Raw genomic sequence first — 13735 nt, 5'->3', positions numbered from 1 at the left:
CTTCCAAGGAATAGTTTAGTTGAAAATTTTCAGCCAGCTCTACATCAAACGTTTGTTGATAAGACAAAATGTTGATATTTTTGAAATTTTAAAAAAGAATCCAGCAAAAATTTTACTGGTTTTCCAGCAAGCTCTGCACACAACCATTTCCAGTGTGAACCAGCTGTTAGATCCCTGGCTTTGGAGTCCAACTATTACTCAAGGTTTTTAACAGAGCTACTGTAACAAGATGATTCAAATACCCAGCAGTACAGCACTCCTTTCCTATTTTGTATTTTGGGGGGCCTTTTTCAAGTGATACTCTATCCCAGCTTCCACTCCAGATTGCGCTGTGACAAAGCAGATGTGTTAAATAGTTCATGTCATGAATTACCTAGGGTGTGTTGGACCACTGCCCTCTGTGGAGCAGAATCAGAACGGCTGAAACATTCACAGGCCTATCCTGCTCACAGCAATCCTGTGAAATCTGGGCTTTTGGAAGAGGAGAGGTTTAATTCTCTTCCTACTGCTGTGGTTTAGATCTAAGCAGTCACAGCAAGTTGAAAGGAGAAGAGCCCTACATGGTCACAGAATTAATACAGCCCCTTGCCATGGGTCACCATTTGGGATAGACCTCAGGACCAACGGTTGCAGAACACAAATCTCTACAGTTTGCACAAAAGTACCAGTGCCACTAATTGACAGCAGTAGCAGGTTCTCCTTCTCTCTGTGGATCAGCACGATTGTGCAATGCATTGGCCAATTAGAAATGATCACAGGACATAGTGGCACATTCTGCTTCTTCAGAGCCACTCTATAGCTTGATTGGTTATTCCACCACTCAGTTGCCCTCAAAACACACCACCCTTTCCAGGCTTAACGATCACATCCTTTTCAATAGTCCATCCGCATCCAGGCTGCCCATCTCCTGAACACTTAGAACAATAGGACTAAAAACTATCTATTTATGGCATTGCAAATGGTGCTTTTCTCATTTAATTACCTCGTCACCTGATGCTGTTGCAAATCAATGGAATTACACCAGGGATGAATTTGCTCCATTGTATGGGTACCTCTAATGCAAGTTAGCACATGGCACCAGGGAGAGTTCTCATGCTATCAGCAAATTATCTCATTCAGGGTAACCGATGCCAGAACGACTTAGCTGAAAGAATGATCAGAACTCTGATTGTCATCCACGTTCCCTTTCTAGATTCTCCCCCTCCCCTATACACACACGCTCACATCTGCTCCCACAACCCCACACTGCTGCACAGGACAGCAGTTTGGGGACTCTGTGGTTTTGATCAATTGAGACTAATTCTAGCCATTATCCATCCCCATCACAGCCCCAACATTCACACTGCATGAACTCCACGGCTCGAGGCGTGAGCTAAAAATGGAATCCTGAGAAGGCGCTCCTATCATAAATCTAATTTCAGATGCCTGTAGAACTAAGCCATACCTTACCTTAATGGCAGCCTTGCAGCTGTTGGATTACTTACTGCTCTTCTAGTTTAATAGTTTACGGTCCCAATTCGTTTCCAATGAAGCACGACAGATCAAAGATTAATCACCCAAGATGGACCACAGCCAGCCCTGTCTAGCCAGGAGCCATGCTTTCCTTTTGTAGCAGGAGAAATTTAAAGGTGCTTAGAGAACATAATCAATCATTACCAAACGCCGGCAAGATTGGACAAAGCAAACGGCTCATTGGCAGCTAGTAGACCCTAGCATTAATTGCTTAAGAGTTTGCAGAACTGCTGCAGAGAGATGGACGACAAGGATAACATAACAGATTGATTGCTCCGACTTATCACCTTTGCAAAGAAGGCTGCACCCATAACTTTGGCAGCGCGGCATCCTGAAAACTCCCTGTGGAAAGAGGCAGGGTGTGCGTGACCAGGGCTGGATGAAGTAATAACTGGCCCAAACCTCAAACCAAACCCTTAAAGTTTGGAAGAGTTTTGTTAGCCTCCTATGGCCCCTTTTTCCCAATCATACGGCATCAGTACAACCCTGGGAGATAAGGAAGTATTATGAGCCCCCATTTTGCAGATGGGAAACAAAGGTACAGCACCCAGGAGCCCTGAATCCCGCCCCTCCACCCACTTTCACCAGTCATCAGCATCCACTAGTTCCAGTCCACACACACTTACCATTGAGCCATCAGACAGACATTCTCATGCTTAGCGAGACCTATCGCCCTGAAACTGTATAGAGTCCAAGGGAAGAAGAAAAGCTCCCCAAGAGGAGGAGCGGAGGCATTGTTTAAAAAAGAATTTTATTGTGTGTCCCCCATCACAGCCCTTCTCCCCCCACAAAGCAGCATTATCCACCAAGCAAGACACATCCTGTGGATTTCTGTCCCACCTCCTTCCAGAGGTGGAAAAACCCTAGGAGTTCTGTACAGTCACAGGGCCAGCCCCTCAGCTGATGTTAATGGAAGTAGATCTGTGGACTTCAATGGCATCTGACAGATTTACAGCAGCTACAGAGTCGGCCCACATTGTTCATCAGCATCACTTGTTCTCCTGGTGCGTTTCAAAGGTAGCAGAGCGGAGTCTTGTCAGACTGAGCAGTCAAAGATCTGACTCCCACAGACACTTCCCTGCCTCGTTGTGGTCCTCTGGAAAGCTGGTATAAAAGTGACACCTTGCTAGCAGAGTCCTGAGCAAAGTCCTGAGCACCAGCTGCGCCAAGTCTGGAGAACGGGGCTTCTGGAGAGTGGGACCAAGAATGCTGAAGACCACTGGTTGTCCAGGTTTGAATTCCAAGAGAGGAAGAGGTGACAGTTGTATCCACTGCTCTGCCAACCTTCACACAGCCTGTTAGGCCATTTTAACCTGTGACATGCCATACCTTTCACAGGCAGGCCCACGGTAATATCATCACGTGGTAGCACCAAGCATGTTCAGAGAGCTAAACAGGGGCCCCTTTTAAAAAAGTATCATATCTTGGGCAGCCAGACCCAATGATGGTAGCTCCTGAAGGCATGCCCAGTAGGTCACCTAACTTCAGCAAATAAAACCACCTTCCAGATACGGTTCAGGCCTCATGACGAGCACAGGTAGGCTCTTCGCTGTGGCCCACAACTTGTCCGGTACCCTGCCCGTGCGAGAGACGCTGCTTAAAATGTCGGATGCCAGGCTGGACGTCAAATTGTGCAGGGAATTTTCTCCGGCCTGGTCCGTGCTGTTCGTCAGGAGGGCAAAGGTGGTCTCGGTGGCAAAGGGGCTTCCATCGAATGAGCGTTGTATGGCCACAGTCATGCCATAAGGTGCGAACTTCTCCCTCTCATAAATAATGGAGAGGTATGTCCTGGTCTCTGGGTACCCTCCCCAAGGCAACTGAGTATTCTTGTAGTCTAGTATTTGGACTCTCACTGAAGGAGGCAGACCTTGTCCTGTGGCCAGCAAGGAAAGGGTCCATTTTGAGAGACAAAAGAGTGTATTCCTCACATCCCCCAGCCCAACAGCCACCAAAGAGACCCCGAACCCCTCAGGATGGTCAGCCCAACGCAGGCCACTCACACTGTGCTGGAGGGCGCGCCATGTCGTTTCTGGCTGGTTTGGGAAGAGAAGACGAAATAGGCTGAGTTTATAGTCCAGTGAACAAACTCCACGGGAGCGGAGGGCCCTGCAGTGGTTAAAGGGCACTCGGCCAGTATTGCCGTAAATCAGGAAGAGAGAGACAAGGATAAAAACAAGGCACAAGATGCCTGCAAGTCTGACAGACGGCAAGAAGTCAGAGTCTTCTGGCCTCAGAGAAACAGGCTCGGAGGATGCAGAGGGAACTTGCCTTTCTCTGGATTCCATCTCCACTTGGTTCCTGGGCTCACACAGGGATACTGGCATGTTCAGACAGTGACAACAGCTTTTCTCAGATGGCTCCTTCTCAGGTGGCAGGTCTTGGTCTTCTACTGCTGGAAGCAAAACAAAAATAAGAATACCGTCAGCCAGATGGGAGCTTGAGGGATGCAAGAGGCAGTGGGCCCACTCTGTCCTCCATTAGCTGGCTTTATGTTGAAGTCACTGGAGCTAGACGAAGATAAGACCGATGTAATGGAGCAGAGATCTGAGCCCAGCGTGCCTGGTGACAGGACAGGGAATCAGGGGATTTGATCTATTCCAAGATCCAAGTTATTCCCTATCTCCCAGGGTGATTCCTTCATGCTTGCAAAGCTTTTTGAATTTGAGGTGTGCCGTGGTTCGTGAGTGCATACCGAAATCAAGGGGAATAACCCTAATCCATTCAAATACTCTACACTGAAGTTATTGGCAGCTAAAGACGTCCATGACTGCGGGGAGTCCTGGGTGGGAAAGGAAGGGACAGGGCGAAGAGGCAGCAGCAAGAATCTAGTGACTTTGGAGGCGAGTTCCAGAGACAAGGTTACTCATGGAGGAGAAGGAAATCAACAGCCTGTGTGTGCATTCATATTCACACACACACACACACCCACACACACACACACGTGCACTCTCCCTCCGCACCCAGGTTTACCACCTACACTGAAAATACATCAGCCATGCTTGATCTTGAATGAGGGACAGGCAAGATTGTTAAGAAACCCTGTAGAAACTGGTGGCTGATATGGAAACTGAAAACTCCTCAGGGCAGAGACTTGGCCCATTTTCAGCTTGATATAAATAACAGCGGTAGAAGAAACAATGACACGTTGGTTACATCAGTTAGCTACCTAAGTAACATGAACTAATAACAGGTTTTCTCCAATATGAGCTATGACTTAAACCAAATTTGTTTATGTTACCAACATCAGGCTAAACGTCTCTCTGGGATGGACAGCTGTTTGCAAGCTAGGTCTAAAGGCAAAGCCACTTACTTTCACCTTGGAGCACAGACATCCTTGGGGCCGGTCCCAACACAGCTGCAGATTCCACACAGAGCTTCTCTGATCCACTTGCATTCCTGACTTTCCTACGGCTGCTGCTTATCATTTGTGAAGAGACTGAAGAATCAGTCACATTGAGAGGCCTGGCTGCAGCAGAAGGATGGCACAGTGACCCAAACATGTCACTGCCAAGTGTCCAGTGTGGATGGTTTATGCCCAGTCATTGGGCAACCTTGCTGAACTTTTCTTGTTCCTGGTCCCCAGCTGCCAGATACGAAGCTTGGTGTAAAGACAGTACAATATTGTGACAGAGTTGTGTGCTGGCTGGTCTGGATGTATTACCAATCCAGACACCCTCTAAGAGGTGTGGCTTCTTCCAGAGCAGGGGAAGGACCCAGCTACCTAGGAACTGAGGATGGAGGGTGTGTTTCCAGCCAGTGGGGAAGGCAAAGTTGTTTTGAAGTCAGCAGGAAGAGGAGCTGCCTCCATGCCTTCTTACAGATTTGAAAATTTTATTAAAGCTAATGTTAAAAAAAATTATATAATACATAAGTTGAGAAAAGAGTGTCTGTACATCTGGGTATAGCACTTAGATTATCCACAAAGTTTGTTTTTAAAGTCATAAAATACATAGAGTGCATAACCAGCAATAACCCAAATTTAGGTGAATGAATTTAAGAATACAGTTTAGATATTTAGCATCCATGCATTTGGGTACATTATTCACAAAAGAAGTTATGCAGAGAGTTGGTGGTGGAAAGCAAAATATATCAATGAGTGAAGATTGTCCCTCAAAAACTGAGAATTTAGGATTGGTTGTCCATTTAGAGAAAAAACAGTACATCAGGAAAAATATTTGAGTTACTTTCCTGACTGCACTTCTCTAAGTACATGTTCTGTTTACTGTTTTCATGTCCATGTTGTCATTCCAGGGACTTTTCCTGCATGTGCTACCCCACCAAGGAGACCATGAGGTCATGCAACAGTAAAAATGCAAGAAGAGGAAACAAGATTAGAGCAGAAACTAGAGATGGGCCCCAAACCCAACCCTGAATCCAAACTCACAGAGCTTACGGGGTGTCAAAAATCCAACTCTACATCCAGGCTCCTTCCCATGGAGCCTGAACAGAAGATGTGTGTGTACTCGTTTTGTAACTCTGCCCCCAAAACACCAGCAGGTTGGAACATATATTCCCAGTGTTAGCAGGCGCCTTGTGCCAGCAGCATTCAGAGATTGCTCAACAGCTGTCGTTAAATCCAGGCTGTCTGGGCATCTCAGAGATCGTGTTGTGCAATGAACATGGAAGTTACCTGTATTGATTTAATGAATTTTATATAACATGTGTGTGTTTGGCAGTTATGGTGTTGCTGGCTAATGAGTAACTAAAGAGTTAAATCAGTCTTAGTTTTTGTAGGTATCCAGAATCCATGGCTATACACAGCCCCAGTGGCCAGCACTCAGACAATGGAGAGGATAGTTCCTTTTGGGGATTGGGGAGACCAGCTTGAAACTAGGGGTTTTTAGGTGGGAACTCTGAAACAAAGCACTTGCAAGCTGTTAAAAGCAGAGCCTTCAAGGAGACTGGGAGAGACAGGAGGTCTGCAAAAGAGTCAGGAGAACAGAGGGCGTCGGGGGATGACGCGTCAGGAAGAAGTTTTGTTTCAAAGTTTCCCATGAAAACAAAGTTTAACAGCACTGATGTTTTCTGGGGGTGGGGAGGGGAATTGGTTTAAATGAAACTCAGTTTTTGGTGGGAAGAACTTCTCAGACAGAGAATTTCAGCCAGCTGTACTGTTGCTTCCAACATTCCCAGGTGATATTTGGTGATCACCCTCCCTTCAGCTGGGGATTCTCAGCCTGATGCTACGGTAGGCCAGAACATTTCCAGAACAGAACATGCCAGATTGCATTGGGGTTCTGGGACACAGACCACACACCCCTTTTTTTCCTTTAGCTCAGGACACAACCTGAATCCAAGTGCAACAAGGTACTACACCCGTCATGGAGGGCCCCAGCCTGCAAGAGATGGGAGGGAGGCTGGCAAGTGATTGCACCATGTGTGGTGCTCAGTTTGTGTGGTATTTACTTACTATGCCGGTGGGAGTTATATAAGTGCGTAGCTAGAAGCACTGGTAGAAGATGGGCTTGTGGAGACCTCGTGGTGGTGTGGTGACAGGATGGTCCTCAGCACACAGCAACGGTGAGGAGGACAGGGCTACGCTGGCCATCAGTGCAGCAGAACCAAGGTGTGGAAAGGCAAGAGAGGTGTATCACCCCCAGAGGAACATCTTAGAGTATGTATTACTGCCTGTGGCTCCAAAATACAAACCCTCACACCTCCATCTACCACAGAAGAGGCTGACAGAGAAAGTAGGCCCCCGTGGCCAGCAAGGGGAAAATTCATAAGGAGCTGGCTCCCAAATACCCAGACCTTTTTCCTGTTGCTGTAAACTGAGACATCTCCCACCCCAAATGGCACAGACAAAGGGAACAGTGGCTCTGGGGACAACACAGCACGGGGGTCAGAGAGGGGACTACAAGTCTTGAGGGCTTCTGAGTCTTTCCCGGTTTGTGAGATCTTTCAAGGCCCACTGCCAAGGCTTACAGGGATTGGGAAATTTGCTCACTGATGGCCAGATTAAATCAACGGGCATGGAATCAGGCCCAGAGGGGGAATCATAGGTAGTGGAGATGAAGAAAGACTCGTTAGGCCGTTTATTCCATCACCAGAGGCCAAAGGCAATGTGCCCGCTGTTACCATACATTCCCAGTGTTTTGTTGCACTAGGGACCCCAAGAGGCTCTCTTTCACTCCTGCATTTTACTCAGATACCAGGGAAGGTGGCATTAACTTGGCATCGTAGAGCCGGGTGGAGCTAGGCTGTCCAGCTAAGACATTTCCCCTTCCACTGAATTTCTGCATGGCCGAGGCCCCACCAGGAAATGGGGGAGATTCAGAATCCAGAGGGACATTGGTACCCAGCTGAAGCATGCAGGACTGGAATCAAATCAGTACATACATCCTCCCCCGGCCCCACCCGCCACCACCAGGCAACACACTGAGATTAGAACCAGTAACAGGGAGAGGGCCGGCGAGCACGGGTACGGCCTGAGGACCATGCCTCGACCACCGGGCAGCCACCAGTAGCACACGCACAGAGCAGGTGGGATGTTTTTACTCATCTCCCTTCTGAAAGGGCTTACACGAGGTCAACAGGGGGGAAAGAAAAAAATCACATGGTGGGAGGAGCGGGTAGAGTCACCTGAAGGAACCAGGCCCTGTTTGTACAGGGAAGTGGAACAAGATGCTTCCAAGAACTCGGTTCCTTCAAGATTTGTCCCTAAGTCTGGGGACCTGACGGTGAATTTCCCTTTAGCACGACAAGTTCAAGGGCAAAATTAATCTCTCCTCAGTGAAGAGAGGTTTGCAGCTAGCCCCTCATTTCCAGCGTAAGTCAAACAGGACCTGCAACCGCAGGCCCAGAAGAACATCCCCTATCTCTGAAGGGAGGCCACACAGAGTCAGCGTGCCTTGTTAAGGAATCACCTGCATTGCCCACTGACACAGTCCCGCTCAGGAACACACCCTTGGGCCCCATTCCTGTGACACAGGCACCCTGCAACCTCCAGTACATGCTTTTGAAGATTATTTGAGGCCTATGTAAAGTCGCAGCCTAGCAGGAAGTTCATTTACCCTGAGGAGCATGTGGAAACTTCTCCTTTTTCTTGCTGTGCCCAGGAAACCATCACAGTGTCCCTGGGGGACATTTCATAGAAGATCAGGGTTGGAAGGGACCTCAGGAGGTCATCTCGTCCAACCCCCTGCTCAGAGCAGGACCAATTTGTGCAGCCCAGGGTATTTCCAGGGTATTTCACACTGCAACATCATTTACAAAATAAAAGTGAGCTGGGGCAAGTGTTGATGCCAGAATTATTCTTCACCCAACCAAGCCAAAATTCAGAATTGCAGAAGCTAGAGTGGGAGTAAAAATGGCTCCATTTTCACTAACAAATGGGCCTAATTTGGAGCCAAAAGCCATTTCACGAGGGTTTGAGTATCTCAGGGAATGTGTGCGCTGTGAACTCTGCCACACAGCCCCCAGTCAGTCAGCTTCTGAGTAAACTGCAACAACAGCCTCCTGGGACGTTGGCGGAAAAGTTGTCAGACCAGCTCTGCCTGCAACTTTGCAGGAGCCAGGCACATTTGCAATGACTCAGTTCGGGGAAAGGGGGAGAGTTAGACACAGTCCAGGCTGAGTGGAGCATCCACCCAGAGATACAGGGGCCAGGAGCCAGGGTTTAAAGTGAATTCTTGGTTCCCAATGGAAATACTAGACAGCCAGCTCCGTTACAGTAAGGCACTTCCAGCCACATTCAGATCCAGAACCACAATGCACAGCTCAGACCCATCTTTCGATAACAGGCAAGACAGCCCATAGGAATGGCTTACCTGAGCCTGTAAATCCATGGAACCTCCCTCCTCCATCATATCCACTCTCCAGCTGGGACCCACACTTATTTTATAAAAATTTCAGTTATTTTAGAAGGAGTGGGGAAATAAAGAAAGAATTGACACAATACAGCCTTGTATGAGGACATTAACCTAGTTTTCTAATAATCCTTGCAGTTAAATCACTAGACATGGATAAATTCCCAGCTCTGACACTGATTGCCTGCATGACCTTGGACAAATCACTTAGCCTATCTGTGCATCAGTTTCCCCCACCTGTAAAACAGGGGCTAATACTCAGCTAGCAGAGGTGCTAGGAGGATAAATACACTAGTGGTTGTATGGTGCTCAGGTACCATAGCAATAAGCCCATAAATAAGGCAAACAAACCTCCTCTCAGACCCAGCCTACACTGCAAACGCCTCGGCGGGCCTGCTGAGCCAAACCCCTCTTCCTTACACCAGTTTTACACCTTTGATTTCAGAGGAGTTACTGCTGAATGAGAGAATCAGGCTGTGCTTCCTTAATCTCCCTGTGAAGCATCATGCATAGCGCCGGCACAGTGTACAGGCACGTACCAATGAGACAGAACTCACTTTCCCCAGCATTTAGAGCAGGTACTAAACCTAATGCCCTGGTTTTAAAGAGACCTTGGGGAGAGGTGGAGCCAGGGGCAACCAAGAGGAAAACTTCAGCTATTGGAGGCAGTGAGGGAAACACATTCAATCCAGGACCAGAGGGTCCAGCAGAGAAATAAGAGATGTAGATATTTACCTCATTCTCCTCCACTGCAGGCTGACTCCCAGGGCAACAGCCCACACAGCAACTCATCTGACAGACTTCCTCAACCTCTCAGTTAAGCTCAGCCAGGTGAAGTTTTCCTTAGGTGTGTTGCCACCTGAAACCCTTCTCCTCCTGGAGGCAAGGTCTCCTCTTGGTCCTAACACCCATCTCATGCCTCTCTTTGTTGTTTGGAGGGCAACCGCTCTCTGGGGGGCTGGTGGGTTCAAGGAGTGCCAGTCAAAGATATCTTCCTGCCAAAATGTTTTCTTGCCACCGAGGGTCCTTTCTGATATCGACCCATGGATTTGCATAGAGAACCCCCAGGCTATGGACATTCTATCCTCAGAATATTTAAGGGCCTCTTTCAACGGGAAAAATATATGAATATTTGCCTTTCATCCGAGGCTGACAAAGTGCTTTACATGCAATAATAAATTACACCTCCCAACCCAAGCGGGTGGACAAAGCAATTCCATTAGCCACATTTTACAGATAGGGAAACTGAGGCATGGAGCGGAGAGACAATTTGCCCGAGGTCACCCATGGCACAGCTGGGAATATAACTCAGTCCCCTGTTCCAACCCTTCAGTGAAGTATTTCTGCAGTGTTGATATAAGCGTATAATTTATTGGCCTCGCCTATAACAGACAGTCAGTATGTGTCCTCAGCCTCATCTGTGCCAACAGGACCCCTGGCACCATCCATACACCCTGGGTAACAACATACAAAGTACTCAGCGGGTTCTCACTGAGACATACAGAGCTACATTTTTTAAAGCACAGGCCTGCACCTCCTGCATTTGTGTGCTAAAAGGGGCGTGCAAAATGGGTGATGGTTTCCATGGGCATGCGCGGGTGCCAGATCCCAGCACACAGTTTGGATATTCTGCATGCACGCCCTGGGCCTCCGGGCACAAACATTTGACCCGTCACATCAAGGTTTTGGATTCCTGCCACATCCCAAGATCTTTATAGGAGATGGTATGTCACAGCACAGCACAGAGCTGGTCTCTGATCCCAAGCAGGAAGCTGGTGCTATCCAGCAATGGGCTCTCCAACCATGTTCCGAGAGGGTCTGTGTACGGCAGACAGTGTCCATTTGGTTAGAGAAGCCTGTAATAAGTGATATAATAGCTGACAGCCCCCTCTATCGATAGCTCAAAGCACGGTGCAGTCTGCATGTTGGCATATAAAGGATCGTACGATTTCCCACGTTACTGGGAGTGTCTTAAATCAAGGCACAGTGTCAAAAGTGAGGTCCAAGACTAGGAGTTTGACTGGTGCTCTCCGCCCTGCATCGTGGGCAGCCACACACCGTCCCGTCTCAGGGTGATAATCGCCATCTTGGTCAGCACTGGGAAGTCTACCCAGGACCTCCAGAGCTAAAGCATGAGCTGCTACAGCACCAGCTGAAGGACACAGTCCCCAGGCTAGCAGCTGCAGGACACTCGTATTCACTGTGGCTCAGACGCAGCAGGGGACATGTAATCAGGAGCGGCCCTGGCCATTTTGCCAGGTGGAAAATGTTTTTGGGGCCCTTGCCCTTTAGCGGCGGAACAATCAACAAAGAAAATATCACTCAGCTGGCCAATCAGCCATGGGGTGGGAGGTGCAGAAGCCAGCTAATTGGCAGAGCAAAAACATCTGCCCAATCAGAGAGGAGAAAAAACAAAAAAAAAACCCAAATGGCACAATACGACATCACCCCCTGGAAATTGACACCCAAGGCCACAGCCCAGCTTGCCAGCCCCTGCCTGTAACACACACCGGAGAGTGGGCTACACCAGCAGGGAGTAGGCTCAGCACACAGCATGGGATGGCTTCTCAGGAGGTGACTCTTCCCCTTGGTTGTTCCATAGTCCTGGAACAGGAACATGGAGGGATGTTGCAGTACAGATCACTCACATCAGGCATGAAATGCAGCCACCTCTGGGGCAGAACGCAACAGGGGTTCCATGACAGAGAGTCAAGACAACAGTTTTCAGAAAGAGGCTGGGGAGAACAACTTCTCCGACTGACGCTGTGAAAGGTGTTTGAGGAGGCAGGACGCACTGTAGAACTGGGCAAATTGACAAGCACTTCATTTCTGCTACACTCACAGTTTTCCAAAACCTGTAAAAATCAACTGCCAGGGATCATTTCCTGGGTCCCTAACCCACCCAAGCAAGGCAGCACTCATGCGAAGAGGCTGCCGCCTGCCTTGCCCCAGCTTAGCACAGAAATAAACAAGAACAAATATGTGGCTGGCCTAGACACGCAGAACGAAGTGGGTGTGATACTAACCAGCTACACTGTCACTGTACACCTTGGCTGGTGGCAGCCACAGACTGCACACAGCCAGCTCGCCCCAAGTGGGAGTTGGTTCCACCATTCAAAGGTTGAAGTGAAGAGATAAAGTATAGCTTTCCCACACTCATGCAGCAAATACAATCTGATCCAGGAACGTACGACCACAGAAGGAGCCCCTGGCTAGGGAATCCAACTCACCAAGGAGATTATAATCTGTAGTACAAGAGGGTTTAGAGACCCCAGTTGAGATCAAGGCCCCATTGTGCCAGGCAGACACACAGCAAGAGACAGTCCCTGTCCCAAAGAATGTAGAGGCTAAATAGACAAGAGATGGGAGGGGACAGGGAGGTGAAGTGATTCCCCCAAGATGATCAGTGACAAAGTTGAGAATACAGCTGCACTCTGCTAGTGTCTAGCCCAGTGGTTCTCAGACATTTGTACTGGTGACCCCTTTCACACAGCAAGCCTCTGAGCGCGACCCACCTTATGAATTAAAAACACTTTTTTATATATTTAGCACCATTATAAATGCTGGAGGCAATGCGGGGTTTGGGGTGGAGGCTGACAGCTCACAACCCACCATGTAATAACCTTGTGATCCCCTGAGGGGTCCTGACCCCCAGTTTGAGAACCCCTGGTCTGGCCCATGGGTTTAGTTGTAACACCGACCCAGTTGTTGGTGAGCAGGATTGAACCTGGGACCTCTGAAGCTAAATGCATGAGTCGCTACTGCATGAGCTATAAGCCACATGGCTCTTAGCTAAAGCTGTAGCAGACTCATTAATCTCTAAGTGGTCTCCATGCCACTCGAGGGGACAGAGCACCACACCCAGGAAGCGTGGGGGTTACATAATGCATGAGCTATAAGCCACATGGCTCTTAGCTAAAGCTGTAGCAGACTCATTAATCTCTAAGTGGTCTCAGTGCCACTCCATGGGACAGAGCACCACACCCAGGAGGTGTGTGGGTTACATAGTCATCACACCACGCCCAGCTCAACCCCATCAGCTATAGCAACTTACCCACCGCAGCACAGCACTTGTACAGCGCCCTGGGAATGGATCGCTCTGTGGCCCGGCATAAAGATTTGGAGGTTTTGTTGCCAGGGCTTTGCTGGGGGGGCATTAGGAGCACAGCAGGACTAGCGCTCGCTGAGTGCTAATGGGCCAGTGGGCTGAGGAAACCCCTGATCTCCCAAGGATGACGAGCAGTGATTTTGCCTGCTTAAATGGAAATATTTTCCCCCACATGAACAGCCCAGCTTCCCTCTGCTTTTCACAATCTGGTGGGGATTCTGCTTCTGTCTCTGCAGGTACAGACCCTCACAGACCTTTGTTTTGCAGCCAGCATGACATCTGCTCAGGCCAATACCTGAATGGCACA

General features: G+C 48.7%; 1 protein-coding gene across 2 annotated transcripts; it reads right to left on the bottom strand.

The window, feature by feature from the left end:
* Positions 1 to 2258: 2258 nt before the first annotated feature.
* Positions 2259 to 10179, bottom strand: LOC114019738. 2 transcript variants are annotated; one of them, XR_006286165.1, is made up of 2 exons: positions 10056 to 10179; positions 2259 to 3904 (listed from the first exon to the last, which is right to left on the bottom strand). XR_006286165.1 is itself a non-coding variant. In XM_027823461.3 (2 exons), exons 1-2 carry the CDS (start codon positions 5010 to 5012, stop codon positions 2997 to 2999), a joined length of 1098 nt encoding a protein of 365 aa, XP_027679262.2. In that variant the 5' UTR covers positions 5013 to 5062; the 3' UTR covers positions 2259 to 2996. The 2 variants fall into 2 exon arrangements, 1 of the variants encoding a protein (XP_027679262.2); XM_027823461.3 differs by lacking the exon at positions 10056 to 10179 and adding an exon at positions 4823 to 5062.
* Between the last annotated feature and the right edge of the window lie 3556 nt (positions 10180 to 13735).

Source organism: Chelonia mydas, chromosome 16, assembly GCF_015237465.2.
Source record: "Chelonia mydas isolate rCheMyd1 chromosome 16, rCheMyd1.pri.v2, whole genome shotgun sequence".
NCBI classification, from domain to species: Eukaryota; Metazoa; Chordata; order Testudines; family Cheloniidae; genus Chelonia; species Chelonia mydas.
The sequence above is the reverse complement of the archived record's forward strand: the minus strand, read 5'-3'. Positions and strand labels throughout refer to the sequence as shown.

Bases quoted from the DNA above. Each gene is read 5' to 3' on its own strand.
- LOC114019738 (XM_027823461.3), bottom strand. From the start codon at position 5,012: ATGTTTGGGTCACTGTGCCATCCTTCTGCTGCAGCCAGGCCTCTCAAT. The intron at 3,905-4,822 runs GTAAGTGGCTTT...TTTTGCTTCCAG, and splicing joins GTCTGTGCTCCAAGGTGAAA to CAGTAGAAGACCAAGACCTG.